The following is a 20,713-nucleotide window of genomic DNA, read 5'->3' on the forward strand; positions in this document are numbered from 1 at the left end:
TAAAAAGGAAAATGAATAGTACTAAGATAAGTAGAGGTGGTCAAAAATGCAGCTTCGATGGGGCCTAGAAATTTGCCTTGCTCTATGCACTTCTTTCATAGTAGTGATGATGATGTTGTGTTATGTTCTCTCATTAGTAATCCTATTATTAGTATGTGTATTAACTGTTCTTTTCCTTGTCTTGAACTAGCTACTTGACTATGTGATGACAACTTTACTGTTTTCTGACAAAAATGTTGACAGCAACCTGATATCCTGGAACAGAGTTGTCTTGCTGCATGGTAAAGATTACAACTTCTAAATAAAGAGTAAATGTATTGATAATGAAGCCATTCTCTTGACTAAGCTGTACTGCACTTCTGTGTGGTAGAATGTGGGTTCCTTTTCTCACTGGTTCTCTCCCCAAATTACCAGTAATGGAAGCAATTCCCCCAATGGCAGGAAATGCTTTGTCATTGAATAATGATCTCTTTGGATGATTAGGGAGCAGCCTTGACAGGGTTTCTCTAGAAGCTGTATCTAGTCTTCTTTGGCAAGAATGCAATGGAACTTGGAGCAGAGAAACCTTTCAAAATAACCAAGTGATAACTAATATTAAACAGATTAAATTGTTTGTTTAATAAACTAAAATGTATAATTACCTCCAAATACAATGGTAACCATTATATTTTCAATTGTTAAGTGAATACTTATTGTGGTGTTTCTTGTACAATATGTTTTTTGGACCATCACTTAGTTGGTTTGGTGATGCCTTAAACAGGATTATGACTTCAACTGAACCATTATGTACCAAGTGGCAGTCCAGAATGCGCTTCTGTGACCAATAGATGTTCTTAATGGAAATGCTAATTAATGGATATTCACTTAACCCTAGTAAAGCTACCATGAGATTTTGTAATAAATAGAGCAAATTAATAGAGAGCTCTCTTCTCTTGGGTTATTTATAGGTCTAAATATAAAATGCTGTTGAAAACTGAAAAATGATTTTGAAGGGAGAATTGGATCCTTTATATCGCTGGAATACTTGAGTCATACTGGATTTGTTTAAATATATGTGTTAGAATAGGAAAAAAGCTAAGAATATCAGAATCTGAAGGTGTGGTGGGTTTTTTGTTTTGTTAAATGTAGCCACATTACAACTACAACATTGACTTTGTGATCCATTGGAGTACTGTCATCTTAGCTGGTTACAAATAACACAGTTAAGTTAGTGTACACACATGAACTTTTTTGACAATGTTTGCATATTCACTCTTCCCATACTAGTTAAGCATGTTTGTATTGGTCCTTGGAAAATCTGGGCAGCTATCCTGAAGGGGGTGGAGTGCCCGAAGGGCAAACCCACAGTGTGTCATCCATTGCACACTGGGCAGGGCACTCTGTGATGTCTTAATGTACAGATTGCTGGAAGGAAGGTGGGACTGGCCAAATGCAGGCATAGCATTTGTCTATACAATAGAAAACAAATATGCTGAATCAGGTGCAGGAAGACAACAATATGCCATCTTAAGCTAGCAATCTACATTATTTAGAAAAAAAAAAAGGCACTGCTTGGGCAATCTCACTAGTGGGAATGCTTGCATACGAGGGAGGGTGCAGGCATTTTAACCACCACGCTGTCTGGATGTGCTCCAAGCTGGGTTAGATGGCATAGTAATAAAACACCTACTCCCAGTGTAAAATAGTGCAGTTAGTGGAGCTGCATCAGTGGTAATGTAGTTCTGATAGATTTTTAGAATAATGCTAGTGCAGAGGGAGAAATGCTGTTAGCTGCCATGGTTACTGGGAGTTTAACCATCTGTCTGTGCGCAGACCATGTTTAGAGGCAACTGTGCCAGTAGCTGGTTACAATCTCTGTTAAAAGATGCAGTGTAGATAAGGTGCAGTTCTAGCACTAAGGAAGATTTGGACACAGTGAACAATCTGTATAACTGTTCAAATTGGCAGCTATTGTAGTGTAGTGTGTTTATTTTATATTGTCAAATGTAATTAGTACTGGTTTTGGAATTCAGTAGCTAAGGAGATGTCAGGCCATATTAGCTAGTATGTGTTCCTATGTAAAGTATTATATGGATATGGTTTGAATATAGGTCCTCCAGGAACTGGTAAAACTTCACTCTGCAAAGCATTGGCTCAGAAGCTGACCATTAGACTTTCATACAGGTAATTTTTGTTAATATTTTGGTTTAAAATACAGTTTACTTTGTTAAACATCTGTAACCCATTAAGGGTGGCTAAAATCTGCCACCAGGTTTTCTTTCAGGCAGAGATTAGGTGCTGAGTGTTGTTCCTTATGTAGCATCCCTGGCTTGTTGAATGGCAAATGCTCACATTTGTCGTATCTTATACTGAAGACACTGGGCCCGATTCACCAATGCCTTTCATTGTAGGCAGCTACTTACACCACTGGATGTAAAACACTATAAATTTAGAATGATAGTGTATTATACCTACTTTGCACACTCATAAAGTACCACAGAAGGTGAAGAGCCAAGCTGAAACAGGCCCATTGTTTTGTTTGCATACAAAATAGCCCACATCTTTAATAATTAAATAAACAGCTTTTAGAGCCAGACATATTTTTTTGTGTTGTTTGTCTTATAGATCAACAGATCCTCCCTTACTCATCTTGTATATTCAGACAGACAAGTAGTAGCATTCAATTTAACATTGCAAATCTTAGTAAACTAGGTAACTTACTATTTTATAAATATTGTTCAATTATAAATCATTACTACTCCAAGTAATGCAGTTTTTCCTCACATAAGTGTGTAATAGACATGGATTATATACTCTTACACTGAAATATTAACACATTTAATTCTAGGGTCAGCCATACGTAATTTAGCATTCCTGGCAATGTCTTAAGAACTGATGAGAATTAGCTTGATACTTGTATTACTTTGGACTGTAAGTAATTACCAGAAGATAAGAATAAGGTTATTGGCATGGTAGTCTATACCTGAATTGTGCCTAAATAGAAGCCAGTGTCAAATCTTAGATTTCTTTGACAACAAAAAATTTGTGGAGAAGATTAAGAGCAATCATATGCTGACATAAAACTGAGACTGAAATTTAGTTTGCAATAGTTACATTTTATATTCAGATACTTGTTTTAGTAAGTACAAAGCACTAATGTTGAAAGAATTCTGATTGTTATGCTATAATGCCACAGTTCACAAAATTCTTTTTTTAAATATTGGAGATGTAAGCTGTAGTTATTGATTCCTTTGCACTCAACAGCAGAATTAATTTTACAATATAATTGTTGATGATTTCTCCCATATTTTAGGTACAGATATGGACAGTTAATTGAGATAAACAGTCATAGCCTCTTCTCTAAGTGGTTTTCTGAGGTACGTGTTATCTAACTCATTACACAATTTTAGCTTTGTGGTACAGATAAACAAAATTTACTATGATCTTCAATAGGTGTATCAGTTCTGGGAACCAACTTATATGTGGTGTGACAGATCCAGACCAGTGGGGTACAGGAGTCTGGCAGAGGGCAAATATACTGGTCACTGGATGAGTAGTTTTCTGTTCCCTAAATGACCAGAGCAGGGGCTGCACTAGAGTAATCAGGAACCTGCTAGAACCAGTTAAGGCAGGCAGGCTAATTAGCACACCTGGAGCCAATTAAGAAGCTGCTAGAATCAATTAAGGCAGGCTAATCAGGGCACCTGGGTTTTAAAAGGAGCTCACTTCAGTTTGTGGTGCGAGTGTGAGGAGCTGGGAGCAAGAGGCACAAGAAGCTGAGAGGGTGTGCTGCTGGAGGACTGAGGAGCACAAGCGTTATCAGACACCAGGAGGAAGGTCCTGTGGTGAGAATAAGGAAGGTGTTTGGAGGAGGCCATGGGGAAGTAGCCCAGGGAGTTGTAGCTGTCATGCAGCTGTTACTGGAGGCACTATAGAAAGCTGCAGTGCACAGGGCCCTGGGCTGGAACCTGGAGTAGAGGGCGGGCCTGGGTTCCCCCCCACACCTCCCAATTGACCTGGACTGTGGGTTCTTCCAGAGGGGAAGGTCTCTGGGCTGTTCCCCAACCCACATGGTGAATCTCTGAGGCAAGAAAATCCGCCAATAAGCGCAGGACCCACAAGATAGAGGAGGAACTTTGTCACAGTGGATACAATTAGAGTTGTAAATAATAAACTAAGACTTGGAAAACTATGTAAAAATAGCCTAATATATTTGTATTTTCTTTTCAGAGTGGCAAACTTGTAACCAAGATGTTCCAGAAGATTCAAGAGTTAATTGACGATAAAGATGCTCTTGTATTTGTACTGATTGATGAGGTATGATTTCAATGACATTAAGATGTGCAATTACTTTAATTTATGGGAAAGTAAACTGGAATAAAAGATGAACACTTATATTTTTAGAGAAAATATAGAAGAGTATTATGGCCTTGGCTATATTTGCAAGTTAGAGTGCATTAAATCAGCCCTGGGCGCCTTAACACCTGAGGTATTCACGCTGGCAAGGCACTTAGAGTGCCTGGACCCTGCAGCTGGAGCGCTCCTGGTAATCCACCTCCACGAGAAGCATTGAGCTTGCTGCGTCCTGGCTGAAATGCCCAGGTGTCAGTGTGGACGACGTGTTGCATTACTGCGTTATGATTGGGATCCAGAAAAGTCCCATAATCCCTTGAAGTCAAGTGGCCACTCTTGTCATTGTTTTGAACTTGGCTGCAGACATGCGGATATCCTCTTTCAAAGCTCCATTTCTGACAGCTAGCATGCTTACCTGCTCCAGGACAAAGCAAACCATTACTGTGGAATGCTGCTGCTGCCGAGGCAGGCGTGTGTGGGGGGTTGATGTCAGGGTTTCCCCCTGCTTCTGTCTGAACTTACAAGACAGCATGCTGACACACTCTCTGCCTCCCAAAACACACTGCCTCTCCTGCCACATAACACACAACACACTCCCTGTCACACTCCTCCCCCCCCCCCGCCCCTTCCCCCCATTTGGAAAGCATGCTGCAGCCACTTGCACACTGGGATAGTTACCACTATGCACTGCTCTCTGTGGCGTTGCAAGAGCTGCTAATGTGGCCATGCCACTGCGCTTGCAGCTGACAGTATAAACACACGGCAGTGTTTTCCCTGCTGCAGTCTCTGAAGGGTGGCTTAACTCCCGGCGCTCTACATCTGCAAGTGTAGCCATGCCCTATGTGGCTCTGCTCTGAGTAATCTAATTCTATTTAACTGTGTGTGTAAGAGTGGTGGAAGATATTTGAATTGCATCATTACAGCAAAGTGAGAGAAACAGTCTGAATTCTCAGACAAACATTTCCAGCTGCAGATGGAAGGGAAAGGGAAGTTCAGCTTCCTGTATAGGGCTCCTCTTTTGGTGGCTTGCTCCCTGCACACTTTTACATGTACATATTGTAGCATTTTCTAAACTTCAAGCCCTAGTTTTGTCTTACCAGTAAGAGAAGAATTTAGTAATAGAACTCATGGAAATTGTGGATTTAATGTGGTCTCTTAATCTGGTTTCACTATTAGATTTAGCTCACTATCTAGATGATCTTTTGATAGACTTCTTATATGGGCAACTTAAGAGTTTGCGCCTTATTAGAACTTTATACTATTGAAGTCACATTCCTAAAGAACGTTTGCTTATTTGTTCAATTTACTGATTAGTCTAATAGTCAGAATCATCACTTTCTAAAAAGAAATGTTTTCTCTGTGGAACTGATAAGACTGTCTTAGGCCTGGTCTGCACTACAAAGTTAGGTTGACATAAGCTGCTTTGCATGTGTCCACACTTAAATTTGTTTCATGCCGATATAAGTTCTCTATTATGTTAACACCACCTCTCCAAGCTGAGTTCAGCCATGGTCAATGTACTGAAGTTGATGTAGCGCAAGTATAGACACTGTTACCTATGTCGATCCTAACAGTCCTCCAGCAGCTGTTCCACCATGCCCGACACTGACCACTGTGGTCACAATTATGAAGTCCACTGCCAAAGGATCATGTATACCAGAAACCCACCCCCTTAAAACCTCATGAATTCTTGAAATGCCTTTTCCTGATTGTCCAGCTCAGTGAGCACACCTAGCAGATCTCCATTGTTGTGTCAACGGCCCAGCTGACCATGCTTGCTATACACTCTAGACATACTCCTGCTTGGATTAGACAGGAGATATTGGATCTTCTGGGCCTGTTAGGAGAAGAGGTTATGCAAGCACAGCTACGGACCAGACGTAGAAACATGGACATCTATGAGCAGATTGCACTGGGGATGCAGGAGAGGGGGTACGACAGGTCAGCAGCAGTGCCATGCAAAGGTAAAGGAACTTGATCAGGCATATCAGAAGGCTAGGAAGGCCAACAGTCAATCCGGTGCCAAGCCACAGACCTGAGGCTTTTACAAAGAGCTGCTCGACGTGCTTGGCCGAGACCCTCTCTACCACCCTGCAGACCACCGGGGATACCTCTGAGGAGCCTGAGTCATAGGTCCCTGGCATGAACAGCGAGGAGGAGGAGGGACATGAGATGGGGAGGGGGGTGTCCAACTCTGCCACCAGACAGAATTTGTTTGAGACTCCACTGTAGTCCAGTCAGTCCCAGCAGTTGAGCATAGGCAAGCCTGATGTAGGATTTTCTTGTACTAGGAGAGGTAGCAGTACAACAAAGAGATATAACTTGATCTGCTTTTCATTCTCCTGTGGAGTGAGGTGGGACAGCTATGTGGTGCAATTCACTAATGTAAACAGGAATGTGATTGTGTCTCAGATCTCGATGAAACTTTCATGGAGGTACTCGGCTGTCCTCTCACGAAGGTTTCTAGGGATAGCAGACTTATTGCTTCCCCTGCGATAGGGCACTTTCCTGTGGCAGTTGGTGATAACTTCAGCAGACTCCATTCCAGTACACAGACTAGCAGGCGGCTTTGGTATTCTTGCAGTAGCTGTGGTATCTGAGCCTTTGTCAGCCTCAGGAGTAAGATATCAGTTAAGATCACCACCGCTTGTGGAAAGTGGTGCCAATATTAATTGCTATTGCCCTATATTCAGTTTCATGCAACCAAGCAATTCCCTCCTCATTTCCCTCACCCCTAGTGCGCCACACTCACCATAGCTGGGGCTGTGAATGGCGCTGTACATGAGCACTTCCAAGCAGAAGTGTCAATAAGCAGGTTTTAGGGGAGCAAGGGATGGGAGTTCTAAATCTTAACTTTGGCTTTCTGTTGTGACTACACTGGCAATGGTATCTGTGGTTTTTGCTGTCTTTGTGGCCTTAAGGAAACCTGAGACAGATAAAGAGCAGAAAATTGAGGACTAGGGAAGACTTGTTCAATGAGATCCTGCAAGCCATTGCTGCTGCATCAGATCATGAACAGAGGACTTGGAGGATGACTATTACAGACTGTGTGGAGAAGGAAAGAGCAAACAGAGAGTCCCAACAGGAAAAGGAGGGATACACACAAGGACATAATGGGGCTTCTCCAGCAACGCACACAAATGCTGCAGACTATTGTGGACTTACAGGCTTGTCTCCCTTTGTAGTTCATAGAGAGTGACATTACCGCATCTCCCTACACACACCCCACATTCCTTGTTGTATCTGGGGCCGCATCTCTGCTTCTACCACTCCATGCTGAGGGACATTAAGGATAACCACAGTTTCACATACACTGATGTGTGAAAGCCACAGTTGCTGTAGGTTAGGTAAAATGGACGTGAATGTTCTTTCCCCTTAATATATTAATGGAACAGAACTTTTGTTTTTAAATTGCACAGCTATTTCTTTGCACTGGTTTTGTTTGAATAAAATTCTATTTGGAAAATAATTCATCTATTAGTTCACAACATACACTGCAGAGTGCCCAGCAGTTCAGAAAGCACATGCCTACTTGTTACCGTACAGTGTGACAAAACTCATGGGATCAGTGACAAACAGTGTAATAATCATAAATGTACAGCAAGGACCTCAAAATTAATAGGTGTATTGACAGTGTCATAGTCATAGATGTACATCAAGCACTACACAATTACTAACAGGTCCCAAAACATCCCAGGCAGAGCACAGTACACCACAATGCATTATTGTGGCTCTCTGTTCAAATGCTCTTTCAAAGCCTCCCTGAGCTGTATCGCTCTGTACCGAGCTCTTCTAATAGCTCTTGTGTCTGGCTGTTCAAACTCAGCAAACGACTGCTCCATCTCCACCCTCCACTCCAACAGCAACTTCCCCCTTTTGGTTCACAGATATCATGCAGGACACAGAAGGCAGCTATAACCATTGGGATTTTTTTTCACTGAGATCCAATCTTGTGAGTAAACAATTCCAGCATCCCTTCAGTCTACCTAAAGTGCATTCAACTGTCATCCTGCACCTGCTGAGCCACTAGTTGAATCTTTCCTTGATGCTATCGAGGTGGCTGGTATATGGCTTCGTGAGCCAACAGAGCAAAAGGTGAGCTGGGTCACCTGAGATCACTTGGCATTTCAACATCGCTAATGGTAATCCACTGGTCAAGAAAGTAAGTTCCTGCTTATAGCTTTCTGAATAGTCCTGAGCTCTTAAAAATGCAAATATCATGCACCTTCTCTGATCAGCCAACATTGATGTCAATGAATCATTCCCGGTGATCCACCAACACTTGCATAACCATAGAAAAATAGCCCTTTCTGCTGTGGCAAGGTAGTCTGGTGCCAAAATAAGGATGTGTGTGCCATCTGTTGCTCCACCACAGTTTGGGAACCCCATTGCTGCAAATCTATCTGCTATGTCCTGTGGGTTGTCAAGAGCCACGGACCTGCATAGCAGGAGATGATTAATGTCTCTGCACACTTGCATGACAGCGGCCCCCACAGTGACTTTACATCTCAAAAACGATTTCCCATGGACCGATAGTAATCTGGTGTTGCAAGTTTCCACAGAACGATCGCCACTTGCTTCTCCACTGTCAGAGCATTTCTGATTTTGGTGTCCCTGACCTGGAGGGCTGGGGCAAGCTCAGCCCACAGATTCAGGAATGTGGCCTTGCGCATCCAAACGTTCTGCAGACGCTGCTCATCATCCCAAGCCTACATTATGGTGTGAGCCCACCAGTCAGTGCTCATTTCTCGGGCCCAGAAATGGGTCTCCACCATCTGCAGCTGTTCTTTGGACTCCAACAACAACCTTGACTTGGTTCTCACTATGTCCCAGAGCAGTCTGCCCTCCAGGAAATGGTCATGTTCCCTGCGACTCTTGCTGCTCTGCAAATACTGGAGGATCCTGTGCTTGCAACAATCCTGGCAATATGCAGAGCTGTGCGGGCTCTGATTCTGTCAGAGATGGCAGACAGTGACAAGTTTCTCACTGGTTCGTGGGATTTTAAAAATAGGCGATGGCATTATGTGGTGGAGAAAGTTGCATGATGGGAACTTGACCCCACAGTCCCAATCACCCCTGTATGAATCATTTTGTCCCACCATGCATTGCTGACACTCTCCAAAAGACAGTGTGCTGGCTGGTGGTGAGTTGCATCCTGGGATACCTACCCATAGTACACTGCACTGTGCATTGAAACAAGCACTCCTGGTGAGTACAAACAGTGCAAATACAAGGAGTCCAGTATGCCCGCACAGTGGAGATATACTAACTGCAGCAGCTTTATGCTGATGTAACTTGCGGTAATGAAATTTTGTAGTGTAAAGATGCCCCAGGCTGTGAGACAAAGGTTGGGGACAGTAATTATCATCTCTGCAGGTATTTTGGACTAATTCTATTTTTGGACAATTATACCCCATTGGCATTCATGCTTACATTTCCAAGACTTATTAAAGAGTTGCTATAAAATAGAACAGGGTGGCCAAAAATAGATACAGAGGAGAAAATAACTGAGTTTAACTAATGAGTGATCTTCAGGGCAGAAGATTTAACACACAAGGCATTGTTCAGATTTTCTTCATAAATAGATTTACATTAGTTTAGCCTAAACATGTTTGATAGGATGGTATATTTCAATTGATGTTGAGGCTGTCTAGCCACAAGGTGGTGAACAGAGAGGTGGAAAAGTTTGTGGATGACCAGTTGTTATTTGCTAGTCCAGGCTAGAGAAGACAATGAGGTATTCTAGAGGGACAGGCAAATTACTTATTTGTATTCTAACAGTGCCCAGGAAACTCAGCCAGAATCAGAGGGAGGGGGGGTGTGCCCATTACTTATGGGGGTGTCAGAGGATAGGTGCTCAGTACCCTTGGGGAGAGAAGTACTGACCACATGGCAGTTGAAGCCTTTTTGCTCCCTGCAGCAGTTGCTGGTATCCAGCTCCCTGCCTGTTTCACTCCCCACCTGTGCAGGTGAAGTAAATGGGTCTGTGTTGCAGAGCTTGGATCAGGAGGAGAGTGGAAGGCTGCACCCCATGAGTACTGGCCCCCTCCCCCACCAGACACAGCCCCCTCCTGGCTCCAGCCCTTTAGCGTGGTCCTGTGTGCTTCCCTGGTGCAGGTTCTGTCTGGCAGGGGAAGCCAGATGGGCTCTGTGCCCTTGGGTTGTGCTGAACAGTCAGTAGGAGGTTCTGGATCAGTTATTGCAGGGTGCAGTCTTCTGCTCCACACTCCTTACTGGCCTCCCCAGCAGAGGAGAGTAACTGCTGGTTAGGCTACATCTGTGACAGCGGGGGAACGAGAGGGCAAGAAACCTGATTCCAGCAGCCAAGACTGCCCGCATAGTCCCATCCACTTCCCTTGCTAGACAGCCCCTCTAAATCCCAGTCCTTCATTGTGTCCCAATAACCGCATTGAGCTCCACACTTTGAGCACTTTGACAGGACTGCACTGTCAAAACTTAGATTTTCAGGACAGATTGTCTTTTAATGTTACATTCTGAAATGCTAAATTATTGGGCAGCATGATGTCTACATTGACGTTTCTATAGTAGTGCAAGGTAGAAGAAATTTGAAGGAGTACATTGAACTAATTGTATAGTAGGCTGCCCAGAGTGAGGGGTGAAATGGACAGTTTGCCCTGGGTGCCCCATTTGAGAGAGACCCCAAAGTGCCATTGTGACCTGCACAAAGGGTTACAGCACTACTCAGGTTTGGCCCAGCCACCCATCCATCATGATGGAGGGGCAGCTAAGCCAAACGTGAATGTTACCATGACCCGCTGCACCGGATCACAATACCCAGAGTGTGGGGCCGGGACCAGGCCCAGCCCAGTAAGACATGGGCTGCTACTATGGGGTGAGTGTAGGGCAGGCTCACTTTCAAATCACCCTCCTCTCAGAGGTAACTTTTTTTGGAAGGATGGGGGGCCGCCTTATTTTCAGATTTTATCCCAGGTCCCCCAAAACCTCTGTACAGCCCTGATTGTACACCTTGGTGGATTCTAAATTACACTAATAACTCAGTGCAAAGACCTAGGCATTGTTGTAGACAACTCAATGAAAACTTCTGCTCAGTGCACAGTGGTGATAAATTGCAAGCAAAATGTTAAATATATAAGAACTTGGATAGTAAATAATTTTGAAATATCTTGCCGTTATACAAATTGATTGTATGCCTCAAATACTTGTTCAGTTCTGGTCACCCCATCACAAAAATAACGGAAATAAAGGCATTCAAAACAAACATGAGACATGGAGAGACTTTCATGCAATGGGGAACTGAAAATATTAGCATTTAGTTAAGGGAGGAGATGAATAACAGGGTTCATGATAGAGGCATATTAAACAATGAATGCTGTAGAGTCCATCAGGGACTCTTATTTACTTTTTCTCATAGTCCAAACATAAGGGGGACATCCAGTGAAACACAGGCAATACATTTAAAAACATCAAAAAGAAATGCTTCCTCACATAATGCACCTGTTGAATTCACTGCCACAAGGTATCAGTAAAACTAAGACTACGATTATGTCAGGGAGGTCACGGAAGTCATGGAATCTGTGACTTCCAGAGACCTCCATGACATTTTCTGCTTCAGCCCCAAGGAAGCTCTCAGCTGCAGCTGGCAGTGGGTCCCCGCAGCTCCCAGCTGCTGTGCAGCAGGGGACCCCAGAGCTCCCAGCTGCAATGGAAGGTGGGGGTCCACCGGAGTTCCCAGCTGCTGGGAAACGGGGACCCTGCAGCTCCCAGCCACAGCAGCGGGACCCTGCAGCGCCTAGCTGGTGCAGGTGGCAGGGGGATTCCCTACAGTTGCCTAGCCGTGCCCCCCGTCCCCCGGAGATCCTAGCTGCTGCGGGTGGTGCCCACCCCCCCTTCCTGGAGCTCTGAGCTGTGTGTGTCGGGGGGGGGAGGGGGCTTCAGTACGCAGCGGGGGGGACCCCAGAGCTCCCAGCCGCTGCAGGTGCTGGACCCTCCGCCTTCCACATTTTGTCAGGGATATTTGTATTAAAAGTAAGGGACAGGTCATGGGCTTCTGTGAATTTTTGTTATTGCCCATGACCTGTCCATGACTTTTACTAAAAATATCCATGCTAAAATCTTAGCTTTAATTAAGACGAATGGCTTAATAGGGTTAAAAAAAAATAGTTGGGAGGTTAAAAATTTAAACCTAAGTGCCTGAGAGCATCAACTAACCCACTAACTGAGCAGGATTAAGAAGAAACATAAAATTCCAAGTTACTCCATGATTGTCCATTAATGGGCATCTTGCACCTTCCTTGGAACAGTCTGGTACTCACCATTTAGACAGGATACTTAACTAGACAGACCACTGATCTCATTCAGTATGGCAATACCTATGTCTTAAGTACATTTCTCTGATGTCCTTCCTCCTTGATCCAATCTCCCGAAAGCAGTGATCTCCGCAGCCTCCTTTCCCACATTCTACCCAGACCTTCCTGTCAACAACCATCCTCCCCATGCACAAGTTCCTATCCACAAAGAAAATTTCAGAGAAACTACTGATGTCCGAGTAGATTCCCAGCAATTTGAAAATTTATTGCCTGGATCATTTCACCACCTCCTTATCACCAAAGTGCATTATACCAGCTCTCTAACTCTAACCTTTTTGTTTGTTTTGGGGGCAGGTTGAAAGTCTCACAGCAGCTCGTAGTGCTTTCCGAGCAGGCACAGAGCCTTCAGATGCTATCCGTGTGGTGAATGCTGTATTGACACAAATAGATCAAATTAAAAGGTAACATTCATAGTAGCCATATTACCACAGCAAAACACCACTAGGAATTACCAAGTTGGGGTCTAATTTCAAAAATATTGAACATATGTAGATAAATGATTACAGATTCCGGTATCTGGCTTTACACAATTCTCATTTAGAACCTTTAATTCAAAAATCTTTGACTAGTTAAATTGTGCTGAATTTTAAGCTAGCCATGTCTACTGAGAAGAGGAGTTTTGATGGACGTACCTAAGTGAGTCATGGGAGTTAACTGTCTACCCACGCTTTAAAGTTAAGAGAAATAACTTCTGTTTGATGGTTACAACTGTTGCTTTAACTGAGGAAAAGGGCTTTTTTTTCTTGCTCTGAGACTTAGTCATCGGGTCATATTTTTGGATCCATAGTGGTTTCTGGTTGTAGATCTAAAAAACAGCCATAGCCAATAATGCTTTTTCAGTATTTCTTTGGCAAGGCAAAGAGACGTTGACCTTTCCTGATTGATTTAGATTTTGCCACACTTATCCTTGCCTTTGCCAGCTAGAGATTGGTTTATTGTAATGTAATCTCTTTGAGATTGCTTTTGAGACCACTCGCAGGTCTGCTAGTGCTTGCTTATTTAGCAGCCTGTCTCATGTAGAGCATATTGCACCAGTACTCTTTGATTGCACTGGCTTTCAGTTAGTTCCCAGGGTCGGTTCACATTCCTTTATGGTTTGGGCCCTGCTATTGTAGAGGTTGATTCTTATACAATCTGATTCAAAACCTGGGATGCTGACAGTCCCTAGATGTATATCTGGGAATAGGGCATCCTTGATTTGCTACTGAATCTTAGTTGGGGGGGCCCTCTACCTAGGTCTGCCACAGTCCAACTTTGAGCGTTAGGTCAAGGAGCAAGCCCTATCAGTACCTGCAGGATTTTTCTCACAGTGGCTTGAGTGGAAGGAGAGTCTTTCCTTTTGGTAGGGTCATTGATTTAAATAATTCTGACCTTACCCATTTAGATTTGTTTTTGAAATGTCTGTTTCCTTGGGCTTATGAATAAATTTGAAGGAAAAAATGAATGGAAATGCAGAACATCTCGGGTGTTTGTATTGTGTGCTAGCCAAGTGAAATATTTCAATATTATGTTTTACTTGGGTTTAATAAAAACAGACATGCAAAATTTTAAAACACAAATTCTACATTTGTGTGCATCCATGAGAAGTTGAGTAATTTTAATTATTATAATATAGTGCCTATTATAATCCATTTTTTGTTACTGCCTTACACTGTCTTACATGTGCAAGGCATCTTAAAAACATACTCAGGAGTGCTTAATTACTTTAAATTCTTAAAATATGCAAAGTGTTTTTGGGGGTATCTGCACTAATTCATGAGCAAGAAGGACAAAATATGCAGTAGCTAATTTTCTTATTTCACCGTTAACTAAATTTAGTCAATGGGTTTTGGATTAATATGCTGAGAATTGTGTAAAGGTAGATATCTCTGTTCCATATTTCCTAAGCCTTCCTGTGCTTTTGAAGTTCTGGCTGGGCTGTGGAAGGAGCATGGTACATGGAAGCAGCTGTCTTCCTTACCCAACAAATTAAAAACTAAATAAAAAAAAAAATCTAAATACATTTTAATGAAGAAATTCACTGAAAATGGGAATTCTTTGTGGTAAAAATTTTAACTAAAATATTACATAATTCTAAATTTTTAAAAAGTTCATTCTTCAATGTGGAGGCAAATTAGGGTAATTACCGTTGGACTAAAACAGAATATATGCTAGACAAAAAGTGCAAATTAAAAAGATTTGATTTTTTTTTTCCAAGTGAAATCAGTATTTATAAAAATAGGCTTTCTTCAATAGTACTGGAAACTAAAGTCCTGTACCTCAAGCACAAGACAATATGGGCAGCAACAGTGCAAACTTTATCCCACCTGACTATATCTCAGTGCTATTTTGGAAGAGGTTCCTTTCCAGGCTAACATACAGTTCAGTCTTCAGAGGATCTCTAGAAAAATTGCTGAAAAAAGTGCTTTCGTGTGGAATATGTTCACTATAAATTGAGACCTCCAAATCATTTCACTTAACATCTCTCCAACAGTAACAAGTTGGCCACTTCTGATCTGGACCAAATTTACAGTCATGACATAGAAGAGAAACAGTCACGTTGCCATGCCCCTGAGGGATGATTCTTACGTGTAAGTGATAGAAATGATGTCTCTTTTTTTCTGTGTTTTAAAGGTATCCCAATGTTGTAATCTTGACTACTTCAAATATTACAGAGAAAATTGACACAGCCTTTGTAGATAGGGCTGATATAAAGCAATATATTGGACCTCCATCTGCTGCAGCAGTATTCAGAATATATTTTTCTTGCTTGGAAGAACTGATGAAGGTAAAATTTTGCAAGTAAGATTCTTAACTTAGGTGTCCTATTTTAATAACTGCATAAATGCTAACAATAATAGTATACAAATGTTATCTTATTTCTTCTTGAGATCGCCTCTACTGAGCCACTCTGTAGTCCACACAGCCACACAACTTTTTAAAGCCGTATGTATAGACCGGGGGCACATACAGACCCCATTGCATTGACCACGGGTATAAATGCCACCCGTGGCCCCCATAATATTTCCTCAATCTGTCTCTCCCAGCCAGTGTGGTAAATGAACCATAACACACTCTGCTTTTCTGGTTCTATGTTACTGCTGAAATCTGTAAGCAGTTATAAATCATTTAAAATTAAGGGTTGATCTAGGATTAGTTAGGGAAAGTTGTTTGAAGTGTCCTTCTCTTAGCAGTGTAAAACACACAGTATTTGTCACTGGAGTCAGTAGTTATTCTGAAAATATACAAAGAGCAGAACTGTTGAGTAAGAAGTTGCCATTTTCATAGTCTCATTTCAGAATAGAACTGCAGTTGCACCTTTCAAATATCATTTTTCTTTTTATTAGCGTCAGATAATATATCCTCAACAGCAGCTGCTGACACTCAGAGAGCTAGAGATGATTGGTTATGTAGAAAATAACGTGTCACGGCTGAGTCTTGTATTAAAAGAAATTGCAAGGTAAGATTTTAAGATTTATTGATTCATCCATTTTATGTACAAAGTGAGCAACTCTGCTCAAGTGTGTGTGTGTAAAAGTAATTTGTGGAACTATTTATAAAGGAGTTGGATATATTAGCAACAGCTAGAGTTCTGAAACCTCCCAGTTTCTTAATTGTTGCAAATTCTCAAATTTGGTCAATTGTAAAATTTTTCAGTGTTCACCAGTGAACATGGGAATGTTTTTTGCAAGTACCATTTGTTTCTATCTTCCTGGATCTCAAAATTTATAAAAAGAATTTGCATGATCTTATGCCATCCCTGCCTCCTGCTTTGCTCTTTTAAATTCCCATCAAATCCCTCCTTGGGCTAGTGAGGTGCCTAAGACTGTAGTGGCCACAATTCAGCATGAACAGCTCTGGCCTTCATCGCATCTGAGGCTGCTGAGAGATCGCAGTAGTTCACCAGGAGGTCACTTTTGGAAGCACAAGTTAAGAAATGGGCAGAGGTGTGGGAGATGATGATGATGAATATTTTTTTGCATTTACTTTGGTTTGATTTTTATTTGTTTTTTTGCTAAGAGGACTAATGGGACAGATTTTACCACAATGTGAAAATCTGTGGAATAATAAAAAGCAAATTATTGGTGTTTTCACACTAAGCAATTTTTTTCTGATTTTTGTGGGGGTCTTAACAGAGTTCAAACAAAATATCAGAGCAGTAAAAGAATTTGAAAGTGTACCCTTGCAGAAGGATCAGAAAAGTCTTCCTTAAAGCGACAGTATATCGAGTATATAGTGAATAGTGCCCTTTCAAACAGTGAACTATGGTGTTCAGAACACAGTAGACTTGTCTGGATTATTCCATAAAATGATAGGCATAGTAACAGAAATTAGCATTAACAAATGACAGCCTCTTGCTGTATGTCAGTTGGGCATTTTTGAATAGCTCCGTGTGTGTGTGTGTGTGTGTGTGTGTGTGTATATTTATTTATTTGTAAAAGTAATACCCATGAAAGTAAAATATTTTGTAGGATTGTTACAGACATAACAGGTAAAGAATGGATGAAAGATTTGTATTTTCTCTCCCAGTGCTACATAGTGCTAACTAGCAATAATTTGAGTTTCTCTGTAGAGAGATTCCTGGCAGAACCACCGAAAGCAAATCTCTTAATTTCTGGAAGGGAGATCTAGAATTTAGCAAAATAATAGTATGCACATCTCTGCTTCATTGTAGGAAAAGTGAAGGACTTAGTGGCCGTGTCCTGAGGAAACTTCCTTTTCTAGCACATGCACTTTATATTCAAGTAAGTTTATTTTATTTTGCTTTTTATTTAGGTGTGTTGGGAAGCCACTTTGGCAGACGCTCCTGAGTGGGCCTATTTAAAAAAAAAAAAAAAAAAAATCTCTTAATTTTGATTACATTGGGTCTGCTCCTGGCTGGACTGCAACCATTTTGTGCTACCTCATTATTTAAAAAGAGGGTAAGAGAAACTACGTATTTGCATATTTTGCAATTACGAAGGCAGGATTGATGTAGCCAGTAAACTCCTATATCGTGACACGACATCAATATTACTACTTTGTAACTTAATTTCCTTCAGTAGTTCTGTACGTTTTGATGCGGTCTGTCACATTTTCATACAGTAATATTACTTGTTGGATTTTGGTGGGGTGAATTTACAGTCATGATATTGATTAAACCTCAAGAATTTGCTCAGATTGGCCTACATTCCCCTGTGCTAACTGGTGCAGAATCCCATAGCTGTTGTACAGCATTTGGAAAATGCTAATAAACGTGGAGCTCATTTTTTCTCTCCTCTCGGGTATTTTTGTCTGTAGAGCATTATGCCACCTACTGTTCTTTGAGACATTTGACGAAGATTTTTTCTTTTTCGCTTCCAGTGTCCTAACGTTACAATGGCAGTGTTTCTTCAGGCTCTTTCACTTGTAGTGGACAAACAATTTGAAGAAAGAAAGAAACTTGCAGACTGCTTTTGACATTCTTGTTACTGTTCCACAACTGTCTAGTCTCTGATGTGTTCCTTGTTACCACCGAAAACCACATTCTTCACCACCCCCCACATGCCTTTTGTTCCATGTATAGAAATTGACTGAATTTGGATTAAGAAACTCAGGTGATCTAGTATTTTTTTCAAAAACTTGATTTGTAAATATCAAGAATGTTTACAGTGCACCTGTTCAAAAGCTTTATTTCAAACTCCAGTCTTGGATACACTTCAAAACTGATTAATTTCTAGAATGACCTTTTTACTCCTTCTTGTAATTATTAAAAATGTTTATCACAATTCTGTTTTGTTTCTTAACCACAAAAACTTTTATATATGTGTATTCAGCATTTGTTCTTTTTCAGTTTTAATTCTTTTTTTAAAACATAAAGAACGTAAATTGTCAGGTCTCTGGTTCTAATATGTAATGCAAAATGTTTTACTACTTACATCTCCTCTTAAAAAAACGAACAGGAAAAATTTATGGGTAAGATTTTTGAGAGCACTCAGTGGCAGCCTAGCAGCTCACATTGAAACAGCCATTGAGTTTTACCATTGACTTCATGAGAACAGAGACAAAACTTTTGAAAATCCTACTCTATCTTAACGTTTTTTTAAGATCAAATATGGCAAGTTTTCATAGTTGTCTTTTAAAATTTTAGCCTTCATCAGTGCAAAGAAGTACACTGTATTTGCCGAAGACCACCTTGTGTAGAACTTATGCAGATGGTTGTTTATAAACATGTAAAGAATGTTTTATGTACCTAAATTTAAAAATTTATGGGAAAAACATTTTGTTGTGCAAAAGCTAAGAAAACATTGACTCTCTTTAGAAAGTGAAACAATGTAAGAATTCTATTTGTTTACCTAGTCGCTACATGTAATCTCTAATATTACTTTAATAGAGAAAAAAATTCTTTTTTGAGTTCATTTTATGTATTTGTCAACACTTTAACTGACATCGGATGAAACAGATCATTTGTTTGCAACTTTCACATAACAGGTGGAACAGTAACATTTAAATAGGAAATTGGCCCAGGGAAACAAGGGCAGCTGTAGTACCTGGAAACTATTTTTAACTTTTTTAATTGACTAGATTTTAAGTTGACATTACCACTTTAACATACTTCATAACTACTGCTACCACAATATGGTTTAATGACTGTATGTCATTCATTTCTGTTTGTACATGTTTAATCAATGTTATACATTTCTCATGAGATGGATGAGTTACTCCATTGTCATGAATTGTTCATAATGATGAACTCTGTATGATGTAAGCTGCATTAAACAATTGTACAGAACTTTTCAACTCAGGCTATATAAGAATTCAAAGCTGACTTTTTTTTTGTTGATTAATGAAGATCGCTACCCAGGTCGGGTCTTTTACATTTTCACAGATGATTAAGTAGTCAGACCGCAGGAAGAAGTCCCCTCTCCATCCTGTAGTTACCTTTGTCATCTCCCAAGCAGCTTTCTTACTCTCTCCTTGGGCATTTCCCTCCGTGGTGGCTGTTATAGATTTGGCAGTGCACCACATCTGCTTCAGTGTCCCTACATCTGGCTGGAGTCTCAGCCATCACTGCACTCTGTTCTGCTTCTGGGCCCCTGTTAAGGATAGGCAGAGAGTTTATTTCTCTGTTCAGGGCTTTAGAACACAGAAAATTTCCTTTCAAGTCAATAAGTCTTGTCCTTCTCCTGGCTAAGGAGATAGTCTAATCCAGGGGTAGGCAACCTATGGCACGCATGCCGAAGGCAGCACACGAGCCGATTTTTGGTGGCACTCACGCTACCCGGGTCCTGGCCACCAATCCGGGGGGCTCTGCATTTTAATTTAATTTTAAATGAAGCTTCTTAAACATTTTAAAAACCTTATTTACTTTACATAAAACAATAGTTTAGTTATATATTATAGACTTATAGAAAGAGATCTTCTAAAACATTAAAATGTATTACCAGCATGCCAAACCTTAAATTAGAGTGAATAAATGAAGACTTGGCACACCACTTCTGAAAGGTTGCCAACCCCTGGTTTAATCACTTCTTTCCTCAGGTAGTTGTCTGTATACAGTAGGGATGTAACTTGTTTCATGCAGGAGGGAGTTGCCACCCCTCCCCATTAGCTCATGAAGTAATGCAAGGCTCAGTTCTCTTATCATTGCCCCATTACAGAACTGTCAATGGAAAATCATCAAAGAAAACTGCAAACAATCAAATCCACTCTGGTTTAAAAAAAAGACCATTATAACAGATGGAATTGTTCTGTATCTGAATAGACAAGACAGTTTCATTATAATGCAGATGGGGGAAAGGCACTTGGGATCCATTCATGGAGGAACCATCTTGTTGAAGCGGGGTGTTTTCTGTGACATATTGGATCCTGGTTCCTGGGAAGCCAGCCAAGACTGCAACTGACCTGGGGGAAAACCTTCTTTATTAGATTACTTTTCCTATTAACAAGTGTAGGCCCTAGTTCACATTTTCTGATATATAGTATTGTTTCTATCACTAGGGTGACCAGATGTCCTATTTTTAAAGGGACAGTCCTGTATTTAAGCCCTCCTGCAGGTGTCCCAACATTTTCTTAAAAACAGGCAAATTGTCCTG

The 20,713-nt window shown here is 41.1% G+C and overlaps 1 protein-coding gene across 1 annotated transcript in view; it reads left to right on the forward strand.

Annotated features, from left to right (window-relative positions):
- TRIP13 (thyroid hormone receptor interactor 13) overlaps positions 1-19,399 on the forward strand; it is a 41,890-nt gene extending 22,491 nt beyond the window's left edge. Inside the window, exons 6-14 of the mRNA XM_034761428.1 lie at positions 191-281; positions 2,091-2,163; positions 3,293-3,356; positions 4,210-4,296; positions 12,975-13,081; positions 15,294-15,447; positions 16,007-16,119; positions 17,335-17,404; positions 18,003-19,399. Of these exons, the coding sequence (XP_034617319.1) occupies positions 191-281; positions 2,091-2,163; positions 3,293-3,356; positions 4,210-4,296; positions 12,975-13,081; positions 15,294-15,447; positions 16,007-16,119; positions 17,335-17,404; positions 18,003-18,098 (855 nt within the window). The 3' untranslated portion in view covers positions 18,099-19,399. The remainder of the gene's footprint in view (positions 1-190; positions 282-2,090; positions 2,164-3,292; positions 3,357-4,209; positions 4,297-12,974; positions 13,082-15,293; positions 15,448-16,006; positions 16,120-17,334; positions 17,405-18,002) is intronic.
- The last annotated feature ends 1,314 nt before the right edge of the window (positions 19,400-20,713 follow it).

The sequence above is a fragment of the Trachemys scripta genome, chromosome 2 (genome assembly GCF_013100865.1).
Source record: "Trachemys scripta elegans isolate TJP31775 chromosome 2, CAS_Tse_1.0, whole genome shotgun sequence".
In the NCBI taxonomy this organism is placed as follows: Eukaryota; Metazoa; Chordata; order Testudines; family Emydidae; genus Trachemys; species Trachemys scripta.